A 20010-nucleotide genomic window follows, 5' to 3' on the forward strand; every position below is an offset into this window, starting at 1 on the left:
GAGAGTCAAAACCAAGGTGAGGAGTCTAAAGGGTACTTTACGCGCTGCGATATCGGTATCGATATCACTAGTAAGCGTACCCGCCCCCGTCGGCTGTGCGTCACGGGCAAATCGCTGCATGTGGCGCACAATATTGCTAACACCCATCACAGGGACTTACCTTCCCTGCGACGTTGCTGTGGCCGGCGAACCACCTCCTTTCTAAGGGGGCGGGTCGTGCGGCATCACAGCGACGTCACACGGCAGACGTCCAATAGAAGCGGAGGGGCGGAGATGAGCGGGACGTAACATGCCGCCCACCTCCTTCCTTCCTCATTGCCGGTGGACGCAGGTAAGGAGATGTTCGTCGTTCCTGCGGTGTCACACACAGCGATGTATGCTGCCGCAGGAACGACGACCAACATCATACCTGCAGCAGCAACGATATTATGTAAATGAGCCACGTGTCAACGAGCAACGATTTTTGACATTTTTGCGCTCATTGATCATTGCTCCTTGGTGTCACACGCTGCGATGTCGGTAACGGTGTCGGATGTGCGTCACTAACGACGTGACCCCGACGATAAATCATTAGCGATGTCGTAGCGTGTAAAGCACCCTTAAGAGTTCCCCAGTTTTTAATCCCTGTATAGAGATCTGTCCTTCACTGCAGCAGTTCCTTAAAGGGTATGCAGCTTAAAATGACAAGTCTGCAGCCTTGTGATACACAGATGGTGGTTATGTGCCCGCGAGTATGCCATGTGCCTAGTCCTGGCCAGAATTCAGCTAGATCGGTGCAGCTTTGCCCAATGCCAGTGTATAGAGTGATGTTGCCGCTCTCTAGTCGGACTGACGCCAGGAATCTGCATATCGCATACTTATGGCCATGTGACCGCCATGCACAGCTCTCACAGCAGAGAATTGTCACATCGCACAGTATATACAATGTCAGGATTCACAAGTCTGCAGTCACATAGAGAGACACAGAGAGAGATTGTAAAGACTTGTGCATTTAGACCGGACAACTCCTTTAATGACTAGTCTTGTGCAAGCGTCACACGAGACGATCTATCGTGTGATGCATCGTCGGGGTCACAGTTTTCGTGACGCACATCCGGCATCGTTTGCGACGTCGTTTCATGTGACACCTCCGAACCACGCTGAATCAGTCACAAATCGTGAGTCGTGTACACGTCGCTTATTTTTAAAAAATTGTTTATTTTACATGGCGCCGGTTGTTCATCGTACCCATGGCAGCACACATCGCTCCGTGTGACACCCCGGGAACGATGAACACAGCTTACCTGCGGCCCGCCGGCAATGCAGAAGCAAGGAGGTGGGTGGGATGTTTACGTCCCGCTCATCTCTGCGCCTCCGCTTCTATTGGGCGGCGGCTGTGTGACGTCGCTGTGACGCCGAACGTCCCTCCCCCTTCAGGAAGTGGACGTACGCCGCCCACAGCGAGGTCGCTCAGCAGGTAGTACGTGTGACGGCGGTTTAACGACTTTGTGCAACATGGGCAGCGATTTGCGGGTATGATCGCTCGTGCAATCGCACGATAGATCATACCATGTGACACCCGCATTAGATTAGTGGTGGTAGTGTTGCAGGCAGGGGCGCAGACCACTGCAGGGGGCTACTCGAGATGCTCGGATCCGGGATCGTGGCTGTGGCTCGAGTGGCAGCGGGACCCGGGCTCATGCAGCTGTCCGACGCCCACAACAATATAAAGGGGTTATTTATAGGGGAGAGTTTGTCAGTGACGCCACCCATGGGTTGCGGTGATTGTTGGTGACACCGCCGCTGTCTTGGTATGGAGCGCCCGGGGCTGATGGAGCTGCCCCGGGAGGTGTTGTCCCGGGGCCCAGGTGTAGGTGGAGTGCTGGGACGCAGTCTCCAGGGCTGGACCGGATGATACCGGTGTACTCACTGCTGTTGAATAATTCACACAGAGTCGAAGTAGTAAACCAAGTGCCGTATACCGGTAGCCTCCGGAGGGGTGTGCTCGGGTCCCGCACACCGGTAGACAGGACAGGGGCCCTTCCTCCTGCACTTCTGTGTTTTTGTCTTGTGTGCTGACTAGTCTGCATGGAACGGGAAAAGTTAACTCCCGGTATATTTGCTGTGGGAGCTGTGGCCCATGAGATCTGACCCTTGGGATTTTTGCAGGCACTTGCAGACGCCCTATCCCCCGCGTTGGGCTTCCGTCTTGCTCTATCTGGGCTGCTGGTGGGACTTGGAATCTTGTCCCCTGCTGGCTAATTGACAAGAGGCTTGAAGCTGTCCTCACCCTAGGGTCCAGGCACGCCGACTGTGTACGGCCTCCGGACCAGATTCCCGCTGTGGGCACCGGCGGGCTACAACCCTGCCCCGGTCCACTTAAGGTCTCCCATGACCGGATCTCCGTCGCCTGTGACCCTACTCTGCCGTCTGCTACCTAATCAGCTCAGGTAGTCCAGTAGTCCGGGAGCTACAACCCCCGACTACCAGACTTGTCTGCTGTGTTCCCTCCCCTGACACCTCAGGACCCCTAGGTGGGCGTCACCATCTGCCTGGCCCCACCCACTGGTGTGGCCCTATTGTAATGGGGGGGGGTGACTAGGCTTTTGTGGCTAGTGTATGTACCTGTGTGTGGGGTTGTTTTGGTATGACAAGGAGGAGGGGATCCTGCATCTGGAAGATGGATGCAGTCTCCTGTGACAACCTGGTTTTGCCAGGGTTTCACAGTAGCATAAATGTAAAGGAAACTAGTCAAAAGTCAACAACAGTAAGGAATAAACTGTGAGAAAACATTGTTAGAAAAAATGTTGAGGCTGATAGACAAAGAATGGCCAATTACCAAAAAATGGGAGCAGTTTATAAAAGCCACCCAGGAATAGATTTGGCTGCATGTCCTTGTCCTGACTGGTTGTCCTCCTGCTGAGGATTGTCTTCGAGGTTGATGTTTGCCTCGGTACATCCCTATTACATGTCTGAGTTTGATATCAGTTTTGTTTGATCAGAAGGGATTCAGCTTTTTTGATCAAAATATTAGTTTGCAAAGATTTAGCCCAGTTTCTGAGACTTTGTTGTTAAGCCTCCCAGTAATGTCTCTTAGGCTACTTTCACACTTGCTTTGAAGGGCATCTGTGGCGCCCCAGCACCTGGTTGCCACAACAGTGTTGCCCCCTCAAAATTTTTAATACTGAGCCTGGAGGTAATTGGGGAAATCATTGGCCAGTAAGTACCAACATCCAACGCAGTTTCTCCCTCAGGCCAGCAGAGGGAGCTCTGAACCTAGAGTTCCAGGGAGCATTCCTCAAGCCTGACCTGAGGGAGGAGTTAGTGTTCAGTCTGTGAGGAGAGTCCAGAGAGTGAAGATGCAGAGTAGTGCAGTCTGGTGAGCTGGGGCTGGAGCTGGTTAGCTCAGTCCAGTGAAGCAAGAGCTGCAGAGAGGCAAAGAAACAGAAGTGGACATCGGAGTCTGTGGCCACCAGGGCCTAAAATCCTCCCTGGTAGCCGAATCCGAAGGGCAGGAGGACTGCAGGCCTCCTGGCCCCCAAAATAACCCGAGGTTCCAGCTGCATCACCAAGGCCCGGTGTGGACTCCAGCAGAGGAGAAGCACCAGAGAGGGCCTGCACAGCCTACCACGCGGGAACGGGACGCACCACAAGTCCCAGCAGCGAAAGGGCCACTGCTAAACCTCGGATGCAGGGTCCTGTAGAAGCAGAGAAAGAGCAGGGAGTAGGCCTCATACTCGACTGGCCAAAGAGATGACCCCAGCTACTTCCAGGCTGGCCGGAGCCTTCTAGCACCTGTAACGGTCTCCCAGGACTAACCGTTTGCCCAGTAAAAGAGGAGAAGGTAAAGAGACTGTTGTTTGTATCCGGTCCTTTCACCGCCCTGTCGGCCCTGCACTACACCGCAACTACACCGACACTTACAAGCACCAACCGGTGCCCCGGGGTCCAGCTCCACCTGTGGGGAGCAGTACCACCATTGCTGCCGTTGCATCACCCCTGCAGGCCCCATACAGCAGCGGCGGCTTAATAGCCGCAAACCACAGGTGGCGTCACGAATATAAACTTTAAGCACCCCCACATATTAGTTGACCCCGCCAGGGTCACGGAGTCGGGCCCCGCCACCACTGACTACCCCCGGACTAGTCCGGCCCGGCACCGGGTGGTCCATAGCCCTGGGGTGGGCGAGTCACATCCGTTGCTATCCGCTGCCTTCAGGAATTATGGTAACCGTTGCAGGAAACCGTTTGATTCCTCATAGACTTCTATTAGCTACGGATAGCAGCGGATGGCCTTGCGTTGCATCCGTCAGCCGACGCTGCCTTGCATCCGCCTGGCGGCTGGAACGCTGCATGTAGCGTTTTTCTGCGCTTGTCGGAGCATAAAAAAACGCAATCGGCAGGATTCCGTCGCCGTCCGTTGTTTTTATAATGGACGCCTATGGTGGCGGATTCCGTTAATGCAACCATCTTTACACAATTTTGCATGCCCAGATGCATCATTTTGTACGATCCGTTGCATCTGTCACACAACACAATGCAATGGATGCCATTCTACGCAAGTGTGAAACTAGCCTAATACGGGCGTCACATGGTACGATCTATCGTGCGATCGCACGAGCGATCGTACCCACCCCCGTCGTTGGTGCGTCACGGGCAATTAGTTGCCCGTGGCACACAAAGTCAGTAACCCCTGTTACACGCACTTACCTGCTGAGTGACCTCGCTGTGGGCGGTGAACATCCGCTTCCTGAAGGGGGAGGGGCGTTCGGTGTCACAGCGACGTCACACAGCCGCCGGCCAATAGAAGCGGAGATGAGTGGGACGTCACATCCCGCCCTACTCCTTCCTTCCTCATAGCCGGCGGCCTCAGGTAAGCTGTGTTCATCATTCCCGAAGTGTCACACGGAGCGATGTGTGCTGCCCCGGGAATGATGAACAACCGGACGGGCGATTTTTAGAAAATGAGCGACGTGTCAGCGATGAACGAGGTGAGTATTTCTGCTCGTTCACCATCGCTCGTATCTGTCACACGCTAAGATATATCAGACGATGCCGGATGTGCGTCACTAACGACGTGACCCTGACGACATATTGCCCGATATATCGTACCGTGTGACGCCTGTATAAGGCCTAAAACACACTTCCGCAAAAGATCTGCTCGCACAGCAGTCTGCAGGCTGTCTCTACACTCCAGGTCTGCTCGCACAGCAGAATGCAGGCTGTCTCTACACTCCAGGTCTGCTCGCACAGCAGACTGCAGGCTGTCTCTCACACTCCAGGTCTGCTCGCACAGCAGACTGCAGGCTGTCTCTCACACTCCAGATCTGCTCGCACAGCAGTCTGCAGGCTGTCTCTCATACTCCAGGTCTGCTCGCACAGCAGTCTGCAGGCTGTCTCTCACACTCCAGGTCTGCTCGCACAGCAGTCTGCAGACTGTCTCTCACACTCCAGGTCTGCTCGCACAGCAGTCTGCAGACTGTCTCTCATACTCCAGGTCTGCTCGCACAGCAGTCTGCAGGCTGTCTCTCACACTCCAGGTCTGCTCGCACAGCAGTCTGCAGGCTGTCTCTCACACTCCAGGTCTGCTCGCACAGCAGTCTGCAGGCTGTCTCTCACACTCCAGGTCTGCTCGCACAGCAGTCTGCAGGCTGTCTCTCACACTCCAGGTCTGCTCGCACAGCAGTCTGCAGACTGTCTCTCACACTCCAGGTCTGCTCGCACAGCAGTCTGCAGGCTGTCTCTCACACTCCAGGTCTGCTCGCACAGCAGTCTGCAGGCTGTCTCTCACACTCCAGGTCTGCTCGCACAGCAGTCTGCAGGCTGTCTCTCACACTCCAGGTCTGCTCGCACAGCAGTCTGCAGGCTGTCTCTCACACTCCAGGTCTGCTCGCACAGCAGTCTGCAGACTGTCTCTCACACTCCAGGTCTGCTCGCACAGCAGTCTGCAGGCTGTCTCTCACACTCCAGGTCTGCTCACACAGCAGTCTGCAGGCTGTCTCTCACACTCCAGGTCTGCTCGCACAGCAGACTGCAGGCTGTCTCTCATACTCCAGGTGTGCTCGCACAGCAGTCTGCAGGCTGTCTCTCACACTCCAGGTCTGCTCGCACAGCAGTCTGCAGGCTGTCTCTCACACTCCAGGTCTGCTCGCACAGCAGTCTGCAGGCTGTCTCTCACACTCCAGGTCTGCTCGCACAGCAGTCTGCAGGCTGTCTCTCACACTCCAGGTCTGCTCGCACAGCAGACTGCAGGCTGTCTCTAACACTCCAGGTCTGCTCGCACAGCAGTCTGCAGGCTGTCTCTCACACTCCAGGTCTGCTCGCACAGCAGTCTGTCTCTCACACTCCAGGTCTGCTCGCACAGCAGACTGCCGAGACCCACCAACCGGTTCCCCCTCCCCACCGCGCAATGAATGAGACCACACATGGAATATCTTTCTTTTGTACTTTATTGAAGGTATCCACGTAACACCATTCAATGTTGATATAAAAGGGGGTTGCTTGTTATTTTGGCCACAGCTTTAACCACAGGCACAAATCCGCCTTAAACCTGAGGGAGGAGGCCCGATGCCTACGGCCGTCCGTGGCAGGTTGGCTCTCACCAAATCCCTCTTCCACCGGCTGTGACTTTGAGATTGAACCATAACCTTTTTCCATAGGCACAAAACCGCCTTAAACCTGAGGGAGGAGGCCCGATGCCTACGGCCGTCCGTGGCAGGTAGGCTCTCCAAATACCTCTTCCACCGGCTTTGACTTCCGAACTTGTAACAGAACCTTCTTAAGGGAGGGAGGGCGGGCGATGCTCACCCTGAGGGCAGATTGTGGTAAGAGGAAGGAGGGACTCCGGAGGCTGCTTATATGCCCTGGAGGAGGTCCCAGCAGGGAAGGGGGGTCAGCGGGGGGCATTGCACAATGGGAAGGAGGGAGAGGTGACCATGGGGGACGTAGCGAGGGGCTCAGCAGTCAGGGGCAGCGGCATCGGCCGCAGTGCCCTGCAGACTGCCGAGACCCACCAACCGGTTCCCCCTCCCCACCGCGCAATGAATGAGACCACACATGGAATATCTTTCTTTTGTACTTTATTGAAGGTATCCACGTAACACCATTCAATGTTGATATAAAAGGGGGTTGCTTGTTATTTTGGCCACAGCTTTAACCACAGGCACAAATCCGCCTTAAACCTGAGGGAGGAGGCCCGATGCCTACGGCCGTCCGTGGCAGGTTGGCTCTCACCAAATCCCTCTTCCACCGGCCACGGAGTGGCGAAGGCCCAAGCCTGAGCTGCGACCCCCACACAGGGCCCTTATGGCCCGCTCAACCCCGTCCTTACTGTCCGACAGGAAATTGTCTAGGCCTATATCATTAAGGCTAAAACCATCCTCTAGCACCAAACGGCTGACCTCTGATTCCAGCATCTCGTGTCCCGGCACTATCCCTCTTCCTGACGCTATAAATTTGGCGATCTGCATATTAACGTGTTGCCTTGACCTTTCCACAGCTGCTATGTTCCTTGCCCCTGTACAACTCAATCTCGGTAATATACTGGACCGTACCCCACTACGTTGCTAAAGAAGCTGCTGAACTTATCTAGGAAAGAAGCTGCTGAACTTATCTAGGACCACTTGCATGACCGCAAGCAGATCCTGGATCCTCACATTTACCAGGTCATTTCCACCCGTGAATGACCAGCACTACTAGGCCAGTGGCTACTCTGGATATGCTCACTACCACGGGCAGGACCTGGGCCCAGGCCAGGCCCCGAACTCTTCTCCAGTGAAACTTGAGGTCACAAACTCCCAGCACGCTTCCACCCGGTCTCGACTCAGTCCGCCGTGCTGCCCAGAATATGTGTGAGTGACCTAGGATCCAGATGCTAGGTCTCGACAGATCTAAAAGAAAAACGGTTACCTCTCTTGTATGCAAAACATTTTCTATCATCGTGTCACCAAACATCATTGTATTAATGTTTCTTTAGGTTTGAAGGTGCTTAGATAACCGAAATGATATACATATATTTATTTAACAATTTATTTTATTTTATTTATTTATTTATTTTTTTTTTTTGTGTAATATATAAACGTGCCAAACAGTGGACAACTGGTGGCAGGGAACTACAGGACTGCACGGATAGGTATGAAGCTGGCCCTTGCTGCCTCGGTTGTCGTGTCGATGCGGAAGGAGTGCATGCCATAATCTCCTGGTTGTAGGTCCAGGTAGGAAATAGACATTTTGAGCAATGCCGAAAGTTGTGTCACCGTGAGTGGGATCACTCTGCGTGCTCCAAGAAGAATTTGTTGGGAACCCAAGACTCTAAGTGTCGCTGCAAGGTAAGGATGGGACATAGGATACCTGAAAACGGGAAAATAGGGAACCAAACTCCTCTACCGACCTGATCTATTTTGGAGCGCCTTATGCGAACCTGTACTCCACCATTGCAAACTATAACATTGTCGCGTAACAGACCACCGGTGCGACCTAGGGACCTGCTAACTAATTCGCTGACCGTCAAAGCTCCGAAGAATGCTAGCGAGAAGGCGGCCGAGAACAAGAGGACCTCGCTGTAATTGGTGCAAACGTCGCCTAGCTGGTTTATTATGCCGGAAAGGATGGCGAATGAATTGGCCTTCCTGTTCTCCGTGCACCAGCGCTTCCAGCCTTTAACGGCCTGTTTGAACAGAAAGGCCTTGGTGACATCGGTCCATCCACGAACCTGAAAGTGAGAGGCTATTCCTGCAACCCGCTACTACGCTACTGTGCCCGGCAAGCCACTGGTATGTAGATGCGTTATGTCTCGAGCAACGGAATTGCTAAGAAAACCGCGGACACCTGGCTAGGCAGCGGTTGAACTATATTGAAATCATTCGTCCCAAGCCTTACCATACAAATGACACGTTGATGGGATGCCTTAATCAGCGGAATCAACTGTCCACGGGGACCGTCCAGAGGGACTGTGGACACTTTTGGCCATTGTTGTCAGATTCTGGGTGCAATGCTCGAAACTTATGAAAATCAAATGCAATAAGGCATCAGCGATAGTGTTATCAATCCCCGGTATGTGGCTGGCCTTGACCCAGATATTATGTTCAAGGCACTTAAGAACTAAGGAACTAAGTATCGTAGCAAGCTGATCACCGGTGGTGAGGAAGATGCGAGGTGGTTAACGGCGTGGACGACACTTATGTAGTCAGTCCTGAAGCGGGTCCGATTGTTCGCCAACTTTTCTGCCCAAAGACTTGTAGCTACTATTATAGGGAACAGCTCGAGTAAAGTTTTTTTTTTTTGTCCACCCAGACAGGTGCCGTGTTTTGGGCCAGCGATTAGCGTACCAATTGGGACCAAGGTAAACGCCGAATCCGGTGGACCCGGCAGCATCTGAAAATAGATATATCAGCGCTGGAAACTTCCTGTTCCTGGAAACATGAACGCCCATTGTAAGTAGCTATGAAGGACCTCCATACACCGAGCTCCTCACGTAGAGCGCTGGTGATGCAAATCCTTTGATGGGAGGCAGTTATGCTCCTAGTGGCCAGGCAGAGCCTCAGGGAAAAGCCCCTTCCCATGGACATGACTCTAAAGGCGAAGGCGAGCAAGCCTAATAGAGATTGCATTTGCGCCAGGGTTACCTTACGAACCGCGCAGAACCCGTCAATGAGCGATGTGGTTTTTTCAACCTTTTTGAGTGGTAGCCGAAACATCATGATAATTGAGTCTATTTCGATTCTCAAATGAAAAGGCAGGTCACATGGCCAACTGTTTTTTCGGCCAACAGCGGAAACCCAAACTTGTCCGCTATGACCTGGACAGATTTTAACGCGCTTGAGCATGCTTTAGAGTTGGTGTGGGAAAACGGACAAGAAATCATCCAAATAATGGGTGACCAATTTATTCTTTGCTACGTCCTTAACCACCCATTCCAGGAAAGAGCTGAAGAGCTCGAAGTGTGAGCAGGATATGGAGCAACCCATGGTAATTCACATGTGGTACAGAATTTTTTGTTGAAATAGCACCCTAGCAGGTGGGACAATCGGGGTGCACTAGTAGCGGGCGAAAGGCAGATGCTATGTCCGATTTTGCCATTAGTGCTCCTTACCCTGCTTTTCGCACCAGTGCGACCGCTTTGTCAAAAATGCGTAGGAAACTGCTGAGTCCTCTGTGGGGATGCCGTCATTGACTGACCGCCCAGCCGGGAAGGACAAGTAGTGTATGAGGCGAAATTCACCCTTTTCTTTCTTAGGCGCTATCTCTAGGGGTGAAACGCGAGGGTTTAAGAATGGTAAATCTATAAATGGGCCTGCTAGTCGGCCTAACGCCACTTCCTTCAGTAGTTTGTTCCCCAGGACCTGTGGGAGGTCCCGGGCCGATTTGCGGTTGGGGGCGAAGGTTAGTTCTGAGGAGAACATAAAGGGGGATAAAGAAACCGTGGTTGAAACCGTCCCTAATAGCGTTGGCCGCAGCCTTATTGGGGTAACGTTCTAGCAATGGCTCCACCGCGTGCACGTTCACTGGAGTCTTTGGGACTTGGTGGTGCATTTTTAGTGTGACGCCTGTCTGGTTGCTTATCGCATTTGGAGGAGGTGTGATTGCCTCCGCACGATGAGCATTCGCGCTTGTATTTGCGGAGTCCTTGAAACCTGCGATGGCCTTCATTGAAAAGCCAACAGTGACCTGGTCTGCGGACATTTGCAGCTCCAGGTGTAGCGTGGTGAGAGGAAAAGTTTGGTGGGCCTGGAAACGACTGGTGGGACTTTTGCGCCATCATAAGCCACGAATCGGTGGCCTTAACTTCCCAACGGTTGGAATGCCAAGCATCTTCTAAATTCTTCGTCGTACTTCCACCAATGAGAACCGACATGGGTTTTATAGGAGTTGAAAATGGTATTGCAGTATTTTGCGAATTGACTCTCTTTTCTTTGTTGACTGTGTTTTGGTCCACTGATATTAGGGAACAGATATCGACGTATTTGTTTGCGCGAATTTTTATTTATATTTTTTTTTAACTGTATCTGGTGTTCGGTGAGTTCCCAGCTGTGATACACAGCAGTAGAACACGTCCCTGTGTAAGTCGGGCGCTGCTGCGTTACATCCTGATGTCGTACAAACGCGGGGTTAACCAGAACTACTCCTGATGGTGTTAACAAGATCGCCCAATAAAAGTGGCGTACGTTTTGCGCCATTTTCCGAAACCCGTAGCGTTCTCATTTTGGGATCTATGGCGCAATGACTGCTTATTTTGCGTCTCGAGTTTACATTTTTTAATGGTACCATTTTGCGCAGATGCTACTTTTGATCGCCTGTTATTGGATGTTGCGCAAAACATGCGGTGACCAAAAGCGTAATTTTGGGTGTTTTGTGTTTTTTTTTTTTTTTTTTTTTTTGCTGCTACGAAATTTAACAATCAGATTAGGGACTCTAGATTGTGAGTTCCAATGGGGACAGCGTCGCCAATGCATACAAAGCGCCGTGGACAGCGCTACCCAAGTGAATAAAATTATTAGCATTATTATTCTTTAATTGATTTTATATTTTGATAGATCAAGCTTTTCTGAACGTGGCGATACCAAATATGTGTATATATGTATACATATTTTTTTTTTTTTGTTTTATTATTTTATTTATTTATTTTTATTTTATTATTTTTATTTTATTTATTTATTTATTTATTTATTTTTTTTTTAAACTTGTCCCTTTAGGGGGATGTATGGATGTGCTTGACTGCTGCAGACCACCACGTTCGCTTTGTAAAGAATGCGAACGCTGGGCAGGAAATGCAGTTATAAAGCATGTTTGTTTATGACTGCATTTCCCTTTAAATTTGCCGCTTTTACTTTTAATGACATCACTTCCGGTCCGGGGGCCGAAAACCGGAAGTACAGTATAGTCACATGGTTGCCGAGTCAGAGGAAGTGACTCGGCTGCCATGGATACCGGATGTGACGCAGCCTCAGCATGGAGCGGTAAGCAACATGAGGGGCGCGTCATGCTGGGCGGTGCAGAGTGCCTGGGGGGAGGCGCTCTGCATTGTGGTGGCGAGCGTGATGCCAGGATTCCTGAGGGGAGGGGGAGCATCGCTGCGTGGCGTGGACGAACGCGATGCTCGGTGGGGGGCAGCATGCCTGGGTGACGGGGGTGCAGCGCTGCGAGATATATGTGAACCCGATGACCGGTGGGGGGCAGCATGCCTGGGTGACGGGGGTGCAGCGCTGCGAGATATATGTGAACGCGATGCTCGGTGGGGGGCAGCATGCCTGGGTGACGGGGGTGCAGCGCTGCGAGATATATGTGAACGCGATGCTCGGTGGGGGGCAGCATGCCTGGGTGACGGGGGTGCAGCGCTGCGAGATATATGTGAACGCGATGCTCGGTGGGGGGCAGCATGCCTGGGTGACGGGGGTGCAGCGCTGCGAGATATATGTGAACGCGATGCTCGGTGGGGCAGGGGATAGGTGGCCGGGGGTGAGAGCGGGCCGGACCTTCTGGACCGGGCCGCCCTGCGCCTGGGGTCTGTTGTGGGGCTTAGACGCTGCGGTGGACGGGAGGGTCTGGAAGACCTGCGCCCACCGCTGCTGGGAGCCGGCAGGAGGGAGCTGGTGCCCACAAGGGAGGCAAGCCATTCGGCTCCCTCCCGTCCGCTCCTTTCTCTTACCGCTGCTTCCAGGGGGTCCATCGGCGATGCTCACCCTGAGGGCAGATTGTGGTAAGAGGAAGGAGGGACTCCGGAGGCTGCTTATATGCCCTGGAGGAGGTCCCAGCAGGGAAGGGGGGTCAGCGGGGGGCATTGCACAATGGGAAGGAGGGAGAGGTGACCATGGGGGACGTAGCGAGGGGCTCAGCAGTCAGGGGCAGCGGCATCGGCCGCAGTGCCCTGCAGTCTGCAGACTGTCTCTACACTCCAGGTCTGCTCACACAGCAGACTGCAGGCTGTCTCTCACACTCCAGGTCTGCTCGCACAGCAGTCTGCAGGCTGTCTCTCACACTCCAGGTCTGCTCGCACAGCAGTCTGCAGGCTGTCTCTCACACTCCAGGTCTGCTCGCACAGCAGTCTGCAGGCTGTCTCTCACACTCCAGGTCTGCTCGCACAGCAGTCTGCAGGCTGTCTCTCACACTCCAGGTCTGCTCGCACAGCAGACTGCAGGCTGTCTCTCACACTCCAGGTCTGCTCGTACAGCAGACTGCAGGCTGTCTCTCACACTCCAGGTCTGCTCGCACAGCAGTCTGCAGGCTGTCTCTCACACTCCAGGTCTGCTCGCACAGCAGTCTGCAGGCTGTCTCTCACACTCCAGGTGTGCTCGCACAGCAGTCTGCAGGCTGTCTCTCACACTCCAGGTCTGCTCGCACAGCAGTCTGCAGGCTGTCTCTCACACTCCAGGTCTGCTCGCACAGCAGTCTGCAGGCTGTCTCTCACACTCCAGGTCTGCTCGCACAGCAGTCTGCAGGCTGTCTCTCACACTCCAGGTCTGCTCGCACAGCAGTCTGCAGGCTGTCTCTACACTCCAGGTCTGCTCGCACAGCAGTCTGCAGGCTGTCTCTCACACTCCAGGTCTGCTCGCACAGCAGTCTGCAGACTGTCTCTCACACTCCAGGTCTGCTCGCACAGCAGTCTGCAGACTGTCTCTACACTCCAGGTCTGCTCGCACAGCAGTCTGCAGGCTGTCTCTCACACTCCAGGTCTGCTCGCACAGCAGTCTGCAGGCTGTCTCTACACTCCAGGTCTGCTCGCACAGCAGTCTGCAGACTGTCTCTCACACTCCAGGTCTGCTCGCACAGCAGTTTGCAGGCTGTCTCTCACACTCCAGGTCTGCTCGCACAGCAGTCTGCAGGCTGTCTCTCACACTCCAGGTCTGCTCGCACAGCAGTCTGCAGGCTGTCTCTCACACTCCAGGTCTGCTCGCACAGCAGTCTGCAGGCTGTCTCTCACACTCCAGGTCTGCTCGCACAGCAGTCTGCAGGCTGTCTCTCACACTCCAGGTGTGCTCGCACAGCAGTCTGCAGGCTGTCTCTCACACTCCAGGTCTGCTCGCACAGCAGTCTGCAGGCTGTCTCTCACACTCCAGGTCTGCTCGCACAGCAGTCTGCAGGCTGTCTCTCACACTCCAGGTCTGCTCGCACAGCAGTCTGCAGGCTGTCTCTCACACTCCAGGTGTGCTCGCACAGCAGTCTGCAGGCTGTCTCTCACACTCCAGGTCTGCTCGCACAGCAGTCTGCAGGCTGTCTCTCACACTCCAGGTCTGCTCGCACAGCAGTCTGCAGGCTGTCTCTCACACTCCAGGTCTGCTCGCACAGCAGTCTGCAGGCTGTCTCTCACACTCCAGGTCTGCTCGCACAGCAGACTGCAGGCTGTCTCTCACACTCCAGGTCTGCTCGTACAGCAGACTGCAGGCTGTCTCTCACACTCCAGGTCTGCTCGCACAGCAGTCTGCAGGCTGTCTCTCACACTCCAGGTCTGCTCGCACAGCAGTCTGCAGGCTGTCTCTCACACTCCAGGTGTGCTCGCACAGCAGTCTGCAGGCTGTCTCTCACACTCCAGGTCTGCTCGCACAGCAGTCTGCAGGCTGTCTCTCACACTCCAGGTCTGCTCGCACAGCAGTCTGCAGGCTGTCTCTCACACTCCAGGTCTGCTCGCACAGCAGTCTGCAGGCTGTCTCTCACACTCCAGGTCTGCTCGCACAGCAGTCTGCAGGCTGTCTCTCACACTCCAGGTCTGCTCGCACAGCAGTCTGCAGGCTGTCTCTACACTCCAGGTCTGCTCGCACAGCAGTCTGCAGGCTGTCTCTCACACTCCAGGTCTGCTCGCACAGCAGTCTGCAGACTGTCTCTCACACTCCAGGTCTGCTCGCACAGCAGTCTGCAGACTGTCTCTACACTCCAGGTCTGCTCGCACAGCAGTCTGCAGGCTGTCTCTCATACTCCAGGTCTGCTTGCACAGCAGTCTGCAGGCTGTCTCTCACACTCCAGGTCTGCTCGCACAGCAGTCTGCAGGCTGTCTCTCACACTCCAGGTCTGCTCGCACAGCAGTCTGCAGACTGTCTCTCACACTCCAGGTCTGCTCGCACAGCAGTCTGCAGACTGTCTCTCACACTCCAGGTCTGCTCGCACAGCAGTCTGCAGGCTGTCTCTCACACTCCAGGTCTGCTCGCACAGCAGTCTGCAGGCTGTCTCTCACACTCCAGGTCTGCTCGCACAGCAGTCTGCAGGCTGTCTCTCACACTCCAGGTCTGCTCGCACAGCAGTCTGCAGACTGTCTCTCACACTCCAGGTCTGCTCGCACAGCAGTCTGCAGACTGTCTCTACACTCCAGGTCTGCTCGCACAGCAGTCTGCAGGCTGTCTCTCACACTCCAGGTCTGCTCGCACAGCAGTCTGCAGGCTGTCTCTACACTCCAGGTCTGCTCGCACAGCAGTTGGCAGGCTGTCTCTCACACTCCAGGTCTGCTCGCACAGCAGTCTGCAGGCTGTCTCTCACACTCCAGGTCTGCTCGCACAGCAGTCTGCAGGCTGTCTCTACACTCCAGGTCTGCTCGCACAGCAGTCTGCAGGCTGTCTCTCACACTCCAGGTCTGCTCGCACAGCAGTCTGCAGACTGTCTCTCACACTCCAGGTCTGCTCGCACAGCAGTCTGCAGACTGTCTCTACACTCCAGGTCTGCTCGCACAGCAGTCTGCAGGCTGTCTCTCATACTCCAGGTCTGCTTGCACAGCAGTCTGCAGGCTGTCTCTCACACTCCAGGTCTGCTCGCACAGCAGTCTGCAGACTGTCTCTCACACTCCAGGTCTGCTCGCACAGCAGTCTGCAGGCTGTCTCTCACACTCCAGGTCTGCTCGCACAGCAGTCTGCAGACTGTCTCTCACACTCCAGGTCTGCTCGCACAGCAGTCTGCAGGCTGTCTCTCACACTCCAGGTCTGCTCGCACAGCAGTCTGCAGGCTGTCTCTCACACTCCAGGTCTGCTCGCACAGCAGTCTGCAGGCTGTCTCTCACACTCCAGGTCTGCTCGCACAGCAGTCTGCAGACTGTCTCTCACACTCCAGGTCTGCTCGCACAGCAGTCTGCAGACTGTCTCTCACACTCCAGGTCTGCTCGCACAGCAGTCTGCAGACTGTCTCTACACTCCAGGTCTGCTCGCACAGCAGTCTGCAGGCTGTCTCTCATACTCCAGGTCTGCTTGCACAGCAGTCTGCAGGCTGTCTCTCACACTCCAGGTCTGCTCGCACAGCAGTCTGCAGACTGTCTCTCACACTCCAGGTCTGCTCGCACAGCAGTCTGCAGACTGTCTCTACACTCCAGGTCTGCTCGCACAGCAGTCTGCAGGCTGTCTCTCACACTCCAGGTCTGCTCGCACAGCAGTCTGCAGACTGTCTCTCACACTCCAGGTCTGCTCGCACAGCAGACTGCAGGCTGTCTCTACACTCCAGGTCTGCTCGCACAGCAGTCTGCAGACTGTCTCTCACACTCCAGGTCTGCTCGCACAGCAGACTGCAGGCTGTCTCTACACTCCAGGTCTGCTCGCACAGCAGTCTGCAGGCTGTCTCTCACACTCCAGGTCTGCTCGCACAGCAGTCTGCAGACTGTCTCTCACACTCCAGGTCTGCTCGCACAGCAGACTGCAGACTGTCTCTCACACTCCAGGTCTGCTCGCACAGCAGACTGCAGGCTGTCTCTCACACTCCAGGTCTGCTCGCACAGCAGTCTGCAGACTGTCTCTCACACTCCAGGTCTGCTCGCACAGCAGACTGCAGGCTGTCTCTACACTCCAGGTCTGCTCGCACAGCAGTCTGCAGGCTGTCTCTCACACTCCAGGTCTGCTCGCACAGCAGTCTGCAGGCTGTCTCTCACACTCCAGGTCTGCTCGCACAGCAGTCTGCAGGCTGTCTCTCACACTCCAGGTCTGCTCGCACAGCAGACTGCAGACTGTCTCTCACACTCCAGGTCTGCTCGCACAGCAGTCTGCAGGCTGTCTCTCACACTCTAGGTCTGCTCGCACAGCAGTCTGCAGGCTGTCTCTCACACTCCAGGTCTGCTCGCACAGCAGACTGCAGGCTGTCTCTCACACTCCAGGTCTGCTCGCACAGCAGTCTGCAGGCTGTCTCTCACACTCCAGGTCTGCTCGCACTGCAGACTGTCTCTCACACTCCAGGTCTGCTCGCACAGCAGTCTGCAGACTGTCTCTCATACTCCAGGTCTGCTCGCACAGCAGACTGCAGGCTGTCTCTCACACTCCAGGTCTGCTCGTACAGCAGAATGCAGGCTGTCTCTCACACTCCAGGTATCTATATCAGACCAGGATACAGGCAGCCACTTCACCTCAGAATCTCCTCGCTCTGACTCTTTTCCTCTGTCTCTATCCTCCTTGTAGGCAGCGCAGACATCCCTCTGGTGGCCGGGAGAAGACATTGCAGCTGGCTCATCAGCCCTCTCACAGGTGCTTACTGTGTGCGGCCCACTGCTTTGATGAGTAAGTTCCGGTTCCGTCTATCTCAGTAGACCGCCGCCATGCTGGATGATTTATGTCTGTACAATTCATAGGCACCCAGATATATCCCTGACCCCTCCCCACAACCAGGACGATTTTCCTTATTTCCACTTTATTTTTTTTCATTCCTTTCTTCCAAGAGTCTGAATGTTTTTTATTTTTTCCATAGCCATATAAAAGATTTTTTTTTTGTGTGACGAGTTGTAGTTTTTCATGACTCCATTCACTTTAGTGTATAATGCACCGAAACACGGGAAACATTTCTAACCGCTGCGAGATAATAAAGAAGTGCTTCTAAAAGTGTTTTTGAGTTTTATTTTTAGTCTTCATTTTGCGGTAAGAAATGACCTGATAAATAATTCTTCAGGGCGGGTTTATTTCAGTAATGCCAAATTATAGATTTTATTTTTTAATGAAGTAGTGGGAAAAAATGAAATTTGTAAAAACAAACTCATTTTGTTCCTCCATTTTCTGAGAGCCATGATGACGTTCCTCTTGTTCTATTGATGGAGTTGTTGTGGGTTTATTTTTTACGTTCTCAGTTGATGCTTTATTGATGCTCGTCTGGAGAATATACAGTACGTTGCATTCATTGCTTTTTATTGTATTGCTTCAGAGAATGAGAAACTGAAATACGGTAAATCTGGAGTTTCACTTTTTTATTTCTTTACGGCATTAATTAATTTTAGACTTTGGTCCAATAAAATCAAATATGTTTATTTCTTTATTTTTATCAGTCAGTCTGAGATAAAGCGCAGAACTCGGCAGCCGCTGATGGAGCTGCTGTGACGGATCTGAGGGGCCTCCTGGTGATGGACGTCCACCGATCTCATACTGATGAAATATCCTTCATAGAGGTCTATAATAGTTTGGTCTTAAACAAAATCTTTCAAATACAAAATTGTCCACCCTAAACTATCTACACATTTTGTTAAAGACTCCAATTTCTCATGAAACAATTTCCAGACATTTTGGCAAAATTCAACAGGCTGCAATTCCCATCATAACCACTGGGCGGCCTCATATAGACACGTATACGGTAGCATCTAGGTCTCCAGAGTATCACGAAATCATTTTTTTTTATTTTAAAGCTGCTTATCTCATGCCACCACCAACGACCACATCAAACCTCATACCTAGAAGGAGACTAGACCATAATTATGGGTTATTTGGGTCATGTCCGGTTATTAGAGTCACCAGGTGTTGTGACCCATTATGACCCATAATATCTGATCATCCCAAAGCATTAGAAATTACTATCTGGTGTTAGGGGCCTACAAGCTCGAACCGGACAATCCTAACAAAGCCGTCCATGGTCTGGAGACTGTTCTCATTCATCCAAAGTATCGAAAGCAGCAAAACAGTTATCGCACTCCTGAGGCTGGACAGTCCGGTCACCTACACCATGTACATCCGGCCAGTCTGCCTGCCCGCCGTCACCTTCCCCTGCGCCATGGACTGCTGGGTCACCGGCTGGGGAGACGCTGCAACCGGAGGTGAGGACACTTCTATGTTCAAGGTGATGGTGGTCTTCTTATTTTGGTGGAATTTTATTATTGTGATGATTGGAATTATCTTCTTCTCAGTTGTTTATTTCACTTTAAAGCTTTTGATTTTATAAGAATTATCTTAGAAAATGTTAAAAAAAATTAAAAAAATATATATTATTTTATAATGATCAATTCTGTCCAAAAATAATAAATCAAGAAAAGGAAGAGAAACAACAGAAAATAAAGAACTGGTGACATCCTATCAATAGCTCATAGTGTAGGAGGTAGGTCCTCGGTGACATCGGGGAATTCACAGACCTGCATCTCCTGGCAGAAAACCCACGTTTCTAGAGATGCAGATTTGGTGCTGAAATTTTATAAGTATAATGTGCCTGCTCCTGACCCCCTTATCTCTTCTACCACCATTTTAAAGCACCTGTTTCGGGTCCCCAAAGTCTTATATGTGGATCGGCGTCTGGCCAGATATCTGGAATTAATTCCAGGCCCGAACTGGGGTTAGTTTTTTAAATCCAGTTGGACCCACCAATAATTTGCACACAATTGGCTTTTAGTCTTTGCCTTGTGTTGCACAATTCACACATTGGTGTTAAGAAAATTTCATGGACAGTTTTTTGCACAAGCCACTGTTCTTAGCAGGTTGAAGGAAAGCTTTAGTTTGAAACCTTTCACCCCTGTACAGGAATCTGGTCTCTGCAAAGACCCCCAATGTTACAAACCTCTCCCGGTCCTGGGCTTTCCCCCCCTCACCTTCGTTCACTGGACTCTGTTGTGCTCCATGTTGAGATTTGCAGATGTCCCAGAGTGCTCCATGTGATGCTCTCTATGGGCCTATCTAAGGGCTACTTTGCACACTACGACATTGCGCTTGCGATGTTGGTGGGGTCAAATCGAAAGTGACGGACATCCGGCGTCACTTGCGATGTCGTAGTGTGTAAAACCTTTTTGATACGATGAACGAGTGCAAAAGCGTCGTTATCGTATCATCGGTGTAGTCTCCGACATTTCCATAATGCCGGTGAAGCAACAGGTACGATGTTGTTCCTCGTTCCTGCGGCA

General features: G+C 52.8%; 1 protein-coding gene across 1 annotated transcript in view; it reads left to right on the forward strand.

Annotated features, from left to right (window-relative positions):
* Window positions 1–20010, forward strand: part of LOC142246801 (transmembrane protease serine 9-like) — a 67481-nt gene that overhangs the window by 19048 nt on the left and 28423 nt on the right. The window contains exons 7-8 of the mRNA XM_075319850.1: window positions 11877–11932; window positions 17327–17425. Coding sequence (XP_075175965.1) covers window positions 11877–11932; window positions 17327–17425 — 155 coding nt within the window. The remainder of the gene's footprint in view (window positions 1–11876; window positions 11933–17326; window positions 17426–20010) is intronic.

Source organism: Anomaloglossus baeobatrachus, chromosome 7, assembly GCF_048569485.1.
Source record: "Anomaloglossus baeobatrachus isolate aAnoBae1 chromosome 7, aAnoBae1.hap1, whole genome shotgun sequence".
Classification (NCBI taxonomy): domain Eukaryota; kingdom Metazoa; phylum Chordata; class Amphibia; order Anura; family Aromobatidae; genus Anomaloglossus; species Anomaloglossus baeobatrachus.